Source organism: Eptatretus burgeri, chromosome 23 (genome assembly GCF_056783735.1).
Source record: "Eptatretus burgeri isolate ZD-2024b chromosome 23, Ebu_testis_v1, whole genome shotgun sequence".
Taxonomy (NCBI): domain Eukaryota; kingdom Metazoa; phylum Chordata; class Myxini; order Myxiniformes; family Myxinidae; genus Eptatretus; species Eptatretus burgeri.
Genome location: NC_140983.1, coordinates 861,029 through 871,683, shown reverse-complemented (window position 1 = coordinate 871,683; position 10,655 = coordinate 861,029). Strand labels below are relative to the sequence as shown.

The 10,655-nt window shown below is 47.4% G+C and overlaps 1 protein-coding gene across 1 annotated transcript in view; it reads left to right on the top strand.

Annotated features, from left to right (window-relative positions):
* Positions 1–10,655, top strand: part of LOC147007922 (uncharacterized) — a 197,282-nt gene that overhangs the window by 146,547 nt on the left and 40,080 nt on the right. The window contains exons 17-19 of the mRNA XM_085865988.1: positions 5,772–5,932; positions 6,492–6,654; positions 9,948–10,108. Of these exons, the coding sequence (XP_085722114.1) occupies positions 5,772–5,932; positions 6,492–6,654; positions 9,948–10,108 (485 nt within the window). The remainder of the gene's footprint in view (positions 1–5,771; positions 5,933–6,491; positions 6,655–9,947; positions 10,109–10,655) is intronic.

Genomic DNA, 10,655 nt, shown 5'->3' with positions numbered 1-10,655 from the left:
GCCTTCACCTCCTCTCCCTTGTCCTCCTCTCCCAGCCCGGCCTTTTCTTCAGCCTTCTCCTCATCTCCCAGCCCGGCTTTTTCCTCAGCCTTCACCTCCTCTCCCTTCACCTTCTCTCCCAGCCCGGCCTTCACCTCCTCTCCCTTCACCTCCTCTCCCAGCACAACCTTTTCCTCAGCCTTCTCCTCCTCTCCCTTTACCTCCTCTCCCAGCACAACCTTTTCCTCAGCCTTCACCTCATCTCCCAGCCCGGCCTTTTCCTCAGCCTTCACCTCCTCTTCCTTCACCTTCTCTCCCAGCCCAGCCTTCACCTCCTCTCTTTTGCGAGAGAGGCTTTTGCGAGGCCGATCTGCGACTGTTGTGTGAAGATCCCATGGAAATCGCTTTGTCCTTCGTGAGGGGAGTTTGGCGGTGGGGGCCCGCTCGGAATGGGGGAAACTTTCACCCTGTGCTTAGCAACCAACTCGACCCTCGACTCGTTTCCTTCACACGAACTACCTTCCCTCAGAACTGCCATTTCGAGCTTGTCCGCCATTTCGTGCTCGTCCGCCATTTCGTGCTCGTCCGCCGTTTCGAGCTCGTCCGCCATTGTGTGCTCGTCCGCCATTTCGTGTTCGTCCGTCATTGCGTGCTCGTCCGCCATTTCGTGTTCGTCCGCCATTGCGTGCTCGTCCGTCATTGCGTGCTCGTCCGCCATTTTGAGCTCGTCCGCCATTACGTGCTCGTCCGCCATTTCGTGTTCGTCCGCCATTGCGTGATCGTCCGTCATTGCGTGCTCGTCCGCCATTTCGAGCTCGTCCGCCATTACGTGCTCGTCCGCCATTTCGAGCTCGTCCGCCATTACGTGCTCGTCCGCCATTTCGAACTCGTCCGCCATTTCGAGCTCATCTGCCTTTTCGAGCTCATCCGCCATGTCGTGCTCGATTGCCATTTTGAGCTCATCCGCCTTTTCGAGCTCATCCGCCATTGCGTGCTCGTCCGCTATTTCGAGCTCATCCGCCATTTCGTGCTCGTTTGCCATTTCGAGCTCGTCCGCCATTTCGAGCTCATCCGCCATTTTGAGCTCATCCGCCATTTCGTGCTCGTCCGCCATTTCGAGCTCATCCGCCATTTTGAGCTCATCCGCCATTTCAAGCTCGTCCGCCATTTCGAGCTCGTCCGCCATTTCGAGCTCGTCCGCCATTTCGAGCTCATCCGCCATTTCGAGCACGTTTAATCTCCTCTGAAAAAATTAATTCTCTCCCTCAAATTTCCAAGCTAAACTGGATGCCTGTGCGGGCCTCGCTCGTGCCAGACGTGATTTCGCTTTAGTTTTGATTTTCAACTCGGCGCAGTGAACGACACAAATGTCCCTTATGGAACCCACTCATGAAAATGATCATCATGGGGCAAACGGCCCAACAAAGATCAATATCCACGATGATGGTGATGAACATGACCCTGACTGAGTCATTTAACCTTGCTTGGCGCCCAGCATTTAAAAAGGACAGAACATGGGACGCAGCCATCGGTGGACAACCATTGCACACAATTAATGGGTCTAATGGTCTCCCCCTTGCCTTGAAATTCCTTGTGGAGGAACTCATTTCAGATGGGCTGGCAGGATGGCCTCATCTCCAAGCTATCTCGTCCAGGATTGAATCTCGGCCCAGCTTTAAAGCTGTCGTCCTGGTGCTTCACAAGCAATGCTTAGTATCAATGTGTGCACCATCCATTGGCTGGCCACGAGACCGGGTGTCCCGTCTGCTTGCATCCGTTGGCGTACTTTAAAGACGAGATCCCACAGTGTCTTTTGTGGAGTCGGCGTGCTATCGTCGGCACCCTGAATAAATTACAAAGTCCTACCAAGGTTGCAGGTAGCAATTGGTCAGTCTGATCTTATTGGAGGTTCCTTGATATCAAGTTACATTGCTGGTGGCTATGTCGGAGTGTGCTTGGTCTCTGGGCAGCAGCATCAGCACGGTCAACGGATTGAGCAGGTGGTTCGCATGTTTCATGAACTGGACCTTCATGGGATATGAATCACGAGCAAATTTCATTCAATAAACCATAATATACACCATGCAGTGAGTGTACCCTGACAAAACGTGAGTGCTCGTCCATTGAACGACAAAACAAGCATCTATCTATTACGTACTTCATTGGGGAGGAAGTGGGGCATAAAATATTGTTGCGGTTCTGGAAACCGCATGCCTCCTAGGCAATGGCATCCATCATACAGTGGTCCCCAGACAGTTATTTCATAAATATACGTACAGTTAGACCTTTCCCTCGTGTCTAATGGCTCAAACGGGACGAAGTGCGTTGTTTGGATCTCATAGTTAGCTCTGATTATATCTCTATCTTCAATCCAACTTTTTTCATCTTATTCCTGAAATAAATCCAAGCAGCGGCCGCCGATGAAAACTGCAGTCACACCCTTCATTATAAGAATGCGTCCTCGTGGAGACCTAAAGAAGCCTCAACCACACGACGGCTCCGCTGCGAGAATATGGCGTCAAAGGGAATAGTGGAGCCAAACAATAAACGCCAATGCTGTACGGGGCGCACAAGCGCGTTCTTTTCAACCCATTTCTGCATCTAATAATTATATCCAATCCTTTCCTTCATTCCATGACAGATCAGGGCCGGCATCTCGCAGGCAACCGCCTGTGAAGATCACCACTGTGATAGACACCAACCGCATGCACAATGGGAGACCTGCGTGCAGCCCCGTGATAATTTATCATTGCACAGTACGGGGCACGAACAGCACACATCTTCATTCGGGTCTGCACACTGAATACAATGGCATCTTACCATCAAATTGTATGGGACGCGCATGGCACACATCTTTGTTCGGGTCTGCGTGCTGGTTCACAACGGCGTCTTACCATCAATTCTCACTTGCTACTGCGGCTACCAATGTCTTCCATGGACGGCAGACATCTTCCCGCACCTCCGCATCGAAGCAGCTGCCACCAAGTAGAGGCATGCTGTACGGCCCAGATCGCTTGGGCCGCATGGCGTATAGACGGGACAAGTGCATTGATCGGCGCCAACCGCAGTACGCCAGGGGTGCCTGAGCGGGCATGGTGCTGATCTCGGCCAGTCGCCTGAGCACGGCCCGGGAGTTCGGTGCAAGGCGATTCATGTTACGGGGTTCGGAACGAGACGATTCCACAGCTCGGCGAGGTATCGCCGGATGCACCAGAGAAGCCGCTTCCAGCCATTAGGGTCGGGTTGTGTGGTGGCCGGGGTTCAATAGGAGCACCCGATTCGGGTGACGACGCATCGTTTACGGGCCTCGACCCACCCTGCATCTCAAGGCCTATAAATGATGGATCGCGAAGCCGTCAGTAGTAGTCGTTGAGGTCATCCTCATCTTCCTTGCCTGGCTTTGGATCACTCTCCGCGAGCGCCTGTTTCCCCGTCTTCTTCTTCACACACTCGTCGGTCACTCCACCCACCCGCCTGACTCCGCCTGCTGCACGCCGTCTTGTTCTTCTTCACCGACTTGCAGCTGGCTCCACCCACCCACCTGGTCCTGTCTGCAACTCCGCCCACTCGATCTCAACTCCACCTCCTCCACCCACTCGCCGCTGGCTCCACCTATAGTCCCTCCATCACGCCTGACGGTCGTGCCCATTCTTCAGATCGGCGCAGATGCTGAATGCCCAAATTTGGTGGTTGCATCGAAATCCTGTGTCCGAAACCCGTCGCTTTCTGTACCCACCTAATCCAGTCGCACCCAGCAGCTGTTCCTGGACTCTGTGTCCTTTTCTCCTGACAAGGTGGAGAGCTTGCCATCAAACCTCGACTCAGATTCTGCAACCGATCCAGGCGGCATCAGCCCACGTGTCCTCAAAACCTACTCCTCTGATGTTGCTCACCCTCTCTCTGTTCTATTCACCCACTCATTTGCTCAAGGTCATCTGCCATCTGCTTGGAAATCAGCAAACATTACTGCTCTGCATAAAAAAGGTGCAAAAACAGATCCCTGCAACTACAGACCAATCAGCCTTCTCCCAATCATCATCAAGGTTATGGAATCCATCATCGCTTCCGACATCAAAACTTTCCACTTCTCCAACGGTTTGATTTTCGGTCATCCATATGGATTCAGACCAGGTCACTCTACCCTGGATATGCTGCTTTTGCTCTCCCAACAATGGATGGAGGTACTCAATGCCAGACATGAAATCAGAGCTACATCCCCAGACATATCACGTGCTTTCAATACGGTCTGGCACCCTGCCCTGCTCAGTAAACTCTTCCTATGGTATCCAAGGACATCTCCACTCACGGCTCGCAGACTTCCTCTCCTGTCGCAGTCAACGTGTTGCCCAAAATGGCTATCTCTTCTCTCCTCTTCCTGTCCAGGCTGGAGTTCCTCAAGGCAGCGTTCTTGGCCCTGTTCTTTTTCTGGTTTTCATCAATGATCTGATTAATCTCTCCGACTCTCTGGAAAATTCTCCTTCTCTCTTTATGGAAAATCCTTTAAAAAAAACCTTCATCTCCTTGCTGATGACTCCACCCTCAGCTGAACCATCTGTCATCCCTCAGACTCACAAGCAGCAGCTTCTTCACTCTCTGCAGATTTGGATAAAATCACAAACTGGTCCAACACATGGAACATGTCTTTCAATCCTGACAAATCTCACACTCTCACTATGTCTCTCCAAAAGGACCATTTGGAAAAACCCCCATATACTTTCTCAACAATCCTCTGTAAGATGTCCTTTCTTTCAAGCTTCTGGATATCACTATCTGCCATGATCTTTCCTGGGAAAGCCACATTTCAAACCTGGCATCCAAAGCCAGTCGCCGACTGGGAATCCTCCGTCGTGCAAAGTCCTTTCTTAGCCCACCTGAGCTCCTGACCACAAACAAAACTTTCATCCACAGCCTGATGAAGTACTGCTCTCCCCTCTGTGCTGGTGCTCCTGCCTCACACCTAACTCGACTTCACGCTGTGGAGTCCAAGGCAATCAGGATCACTGTATCTCCCACGGTGAGGCTTTGGGCCTCTCACTCTCTCTTACCACAGGCAGGTCAGTGGTCATTCTGTCTACATACCGTCTCAAATCGTTAACCGTCAGGAAATCCTCTCCGGTCTCGCCCCCACTGCTCTTTCTGCGATTTGTCACCACCATATTTCCATTGGGTGCTCAAGGTCCGCTCAAGGTCCCAGATTTACTGCATGGCTTGAAATATAAAAAACATCGTGAAACCACAGAGGGCAATCACAAACTGGGGAACTTATTCTCACTCCCGAAGCTAATTAACGCCACACCATCCCTCATGTGGTCACACTTAAGCTCACAGATTCCCTAACTTAGTTACATCGAGTTGCTTTCTACTCGTCAACGGATCAAGCAACTGTACACATTGCTAAACTTACTATTAAATTCTTCCATCTCCCCCCACAACTGGAACAATATTTACATTGTTACCTTTTTCACCAAATGTACTATTATTTCGATAATTTTACGAGGGTTATGTTTTTGTGTTTTTATCCCAAGCCAAGTTCTTCTCTAAACAATGCTTCACTTATTTTCTTGTGCTCTTCCCTTTTTCAATTTGCCATGTTGTAACCGGTTATAGGCAAGCGAGAATGTTTTTGTTTAATTTGTCACACTTAGTTATTGGACTTGATATGGAAGCAGCATACCTTGGGCTGAAGGTACCATACCATGTCGGGTCATGATCATCCGATGGAATTTCATAATTTTGCTGACTCTTTGATCTGCCTTGATGTTCATGAATATCATGTGACCTGTTTCCACCAGTGCCCTTGCATGCGGTGGCTTCTGAACATGAGGTTAAACAGGAGTTTGGGTTACTTCAGAGAGAGCAAAACCTCCAGCCACATCTTCTCATGGCAGAGAACCAACAACAGCAAGAAGAGCGGGTTCGCAGGGAACAAGTCCAGAATCAGCAACATGTCCAGGTACTTGCATACCTGTTTTGTATCTTGGTGTTCAGGTACTTTTATAGTTACCTTCGCCACCGAAGGTGAAGGAGGTTCTGTTTTCACCTCTTTCTGTCTGTTCGTCTCTTTGTGTGCAGGATATCTGAAAAAGTTGTGGACGGATTCAGACAAACCTTGGTGGACAGGTTGAGTGAAAAAAGGACGAATTGATGAGACTCTGGGAAGATCAGGAGACGAGAATTTAAATGTTTTTTCAGAGATTCTTCACCATTGAGAAATAAGGCAAAAACGATGTGCAGCTTCATATCTCAAACCGTTGTGGACGAGTTAAGACAAAACGTTGTGGACGAGTTAAGACAAAACTTGGTGGAGAAGTTCTGTCGGTGGCAAGAAAAAGCCGATTAGAATTTGGTTCATGTCTGAATCCAGATCCAGCGCATCAGTGGGTTGGATAGACAATGTAAAGTGTTCAGCCTGGCATCGGTGTGTGTTCTCCTGAGTGCCGTTCTCGTCGTTCATGATTTAAATCTTCATTTCGTGAACACATCTTCTAATTGTTGTTTATCCTGTAATACAGGTGATGCAGCGCTCAGACCGTGGTCCTCCACCACTCTACAGACAAGGTGCATCACAGCATGACTACTCAATGATCCGAAATGGTCCTCCACCACTCCACAGACAAGGTACATCAGAGCATCACCACTCATTGAGCGGAAATGATCCTCCACGCTCCACTTCAGGTCCACCACAAGAACAGCACCAGTGGTCAATTCATTCTCATATTGGTCAAAAGAAGCGAACTCTTTGGACTAAAAAGGGTCTCAAGTTTTATAAAAAGGGTCCCACGCAATTTGCCCTGTCTGCTCTGTATCCTCCGCCTCCGGGACGTGGCCTGCTCGCCCCCAAACCCAGGAAGGCGGGGCTTCTCCTGATTGTTGTGGTTTCTGGGACACGTTTCCCAGCTTGACTGCCTGGCTTGAAATACAAAAGAAAAATCATGAAAACCACAGAGGGCAATCACAAACGGGGGAACTTATTCTCACTCCCGAAGCTAATTAACACCGCACCATCCCTCATGTGGTAACACTTTAAGGTCCCCTGACACCCAAAAGGACTGAAATTGAATATATATATATATATGTCCCATAGGAATTTTTTATCGTGATTTCAGATCTGATAATGTTTTTTTCACAATAGTCGTTCTGTAAAATGTAAAATAAAAAAAACAACCCTCTTCGGGAACGCCCCTAAAAATCTGCCGAAATCTACTGAAAGGGGCGTAACCCACATGACGTCATCTCCAGAACGACAAAGGCTGCACGCAAATTACTCGGGTTGGTGGTCTACGTGATTCTATTGGCTTCCTGTGTGTTTCCACATTCGATTGGTCGACTCAATCGCTTCGTTCATTTCTGCTTTAAAAAAAATCAAACATGGTTTTGAATAATGGATGACATGGACTTTGATTTGTCTGGTAGCGACATTGAGTGTGAGAGAAATGAAGGATTTTAGTCTGAATCAGATGAAGAATTGTCGGATAACGTAGTCGCGGGAGGTGAAGTTCAGGCAACTGGAAATGGAATACGGCCTTATCAGTTCGAGCCCGAAGCAGGACAAGCAGAGGAAACTGGCGATGAAATTCTCGGCGTTCATGATGATCGGGAGGACATCGAAGGAAGACATGGCAATAACAACTGGTTAGACAAAATCTTATTCGTAATTCAATGATGTAAATTCGACTTGCATACTGCTCGACATCAGAAATATTTTTGTGAGGTGACGTGACCAGCGCTGCGGACATGTTGCACCGCGGAAAATGAATCGCAAGCAAGGCCAGCGCATGTCATCGGCCGTATCTCTCCGCGCAGAAAACGAAGCAATCTCGCTGTCCGGATACGATGAAAACTTTTGTGAAGAACACACCTTGCGACACAATTGTCTCGATTAGTGCGTTAAATATGACGTTCTGTTGCATTTTTATTTATTTTATTCCGACTGTCGTCATGTTGCGCCAGTAGAAAACAATGAAGAAAAGAGAATAATAAAAGAAAGCCACAGCACGTCAGATTTATCAGACTAGTCGGACGAACGACGGATTTATCGGACGAGTCAAGACTCCAGAGTTGACAAGTCAGTATTCTATTCACTGTTCTATTCACTAGTCCACTTTTTCAAGGAAGCATGAATAAACAAATGCACATGCACCGTACCAAGCGCACACACTCATTTTCAATATGGCGGTGACACTGAGTGCCAAATCGTGAAAGACGATGGTAAAATTCGACATTTCGACTTGTTAGAGGAATTAATTGAACAAATAACATCAAGCATCGGAAAGAGTTTCAAAAACGTGTATTGTGCCATTTCCAAACCCGAGGTTGACAAACTTCTTGGCTCGGAAATAGGCATTTCCAACATCCACCTCGGCCTCGGGCACCAACGTAGGTGATCCCAGACGTTTGAATGGAGGCATATCTTGGGGAACGTGAACATTTAATGTCAAAAGTGATAAAATGAAAACATATCGATCTTGATCTTTCGAGATTTTAATTTTCTGGACCTTGACTGAGGATTTGTTTCTCAATTATCCTTTGATGAATCTATAGCTAAAATTACCTAAAATGTCGAACTTTTAATGAGGTCTTAGACTTCGGCTTAGTAATTAGTGCCAGTGGCATAGCGTGCCATCGTTGTGGCGATAAACAACAATATCTCCGATCCCGCAATACAACCCACGCATCCGCGACAGGACCATATCATGATGACGTATTCTGCGCCAGTAGCCACGGACGGTAACGTGCGCTGGGGCCTGGCCATTTGGGCTGCTGGTATGATATTGGACTTAGAAATGACTTACCCTTATTTTCTTCCGCATCTCAGCAGTTGTCCTCACACCCCTTTTTTCTCGGCATGGCGAACGACATTGCTTTTGATGATGGGTACTGCATCAGGTTTCAGCCTCCTCAACTTCTTCAAACTGAACAGCGAATAGAGCCCTGATCTCGGTCACTGTCTTCGAAGTGGGCGCTGCAAATGACGCTTGTGTCGCTGGGGCCTTTCCAGTTTCCCCTCGTCTGCTTCACTTTAGATGTCCATATTCTCCGAAGATTCTCATCTTTCGGGAATACATGAAGGCTTACATCGTCTCTGGATGTATTGCTGCATCCTGCTACATCTTGCAGGCATTTTTGAAAGTAAGGCGAAAACTCTGAACAACTTTCGCGAAACAATCACAAGAATTAAGGCGATCAGTGAGATGGCAAACACATGTGCACAATGCATTTGTACGTACTTTATACGGAGCGCGACATCTAATCAATCAACTCTGTGCGAGTCGCGTTTTGGAGATGACGTGAACGGTCACGTGACCTGCGGTTCGCTGAAGTCAACTTTTTTGAGGGGCGGGGCAAAGGAAGTTGTGAAAAGCACGAGAAATGTTCGAAATATTGGTCCAATTATCGCATTTTTGATTTTGAAAAAGAAACATGGGTGATTTCTTCACGAGGAAGGTCAAGTTAATATTTAAATAACCAGAAAGTTTTGAGTGTCATGGGACCTTTAAGCTCACAGATTCCCTAACTTCGTTCCATCGAGTTGCTTTCAACTCGTCCACGGATAAACAACTGCACACAATGCGAAACTTACAATTAAATTCTTCCATCTCCCCCCACAACTGGAACAATATTTACATTGTTACCTTTTTCACCAAATGTACTATTATTTCGATAATTTTACGAGGGTTATGTTTTTGTGTTTTTATCCCAAGCCAAGTTCTTCTCCAAACAATGCTTCACTTATTTTCTTGTGCTCTTCCCTTTTTCAATTTGCCATGTTGTAACCGGTTATAGGCAAGCCAGAATGTTTTTGTTTAATTTGTCACACTTAGTTATTGGACTTGATATGGAAGCAGCATACCTTGGGATGAAGGTACCATACCATGTCGGGTCATGATCATCCGATGGAATGTCATAATTTTGTTGAATCTTTGATCTGCCTTGATGTTCATGAATATCATGTGACCTGTTTCCACCAGTGCCCTTGCATGCGGTGGCTTCTGAACATGAGGTTAAACAGGAGTTTGGGTTGCTACAGAAACAGCAAAACCTCCAGCCACATCTTCTCATGGCAGAGAACCAACAACAGCAAGAAGAGCGGGTTCGCAGGGAACAAGTCCAGAATCAGCAACATGTCCAGGTACTTGCATACCTGTTTTGTATCTTTGTGTTCAGGTACTTTTATAGTTACCTTCGCCACCAAAGGTGAAGGAGGTTCTGTTTTCACCTCTTTCTGTCTGTTCGTCTCTTTGTGTGCAGGATATCTGAAAAAGTTGTGGACTGATTCAGACAAACCTTGCTGGACAGGTTGAGTGAAAAAGGACGAATTGATGAGACTCCCGGGAAGATCAGGATACGATAATTTAAATGTTTTTTCTGAGATTCTTCACCATTGAGAAATAAGGCCAAAACGATGTGCAGCTTGATATCTCAAACCGTTGTGGACGAGTTAAGACAAAACGTTGTGGACGAGTTAAGACAAAACTTGGTCAATAAGTTTGGTCGGTGGCAAGAAAAAGCCGATTAGAATTTGGTTCATGTCTGAATCCAGATCCAGCGCATCAGTGGGTTGGATAGACAATGTAAAGTGTTCAGACTGGCATAGGTGTGTGTTCTCCTGAGTGCCGTTCTCGTCGTTCATGATTTAAATCTTCATTTCGTGAACACATCTTCTAATTGGTGTTTAT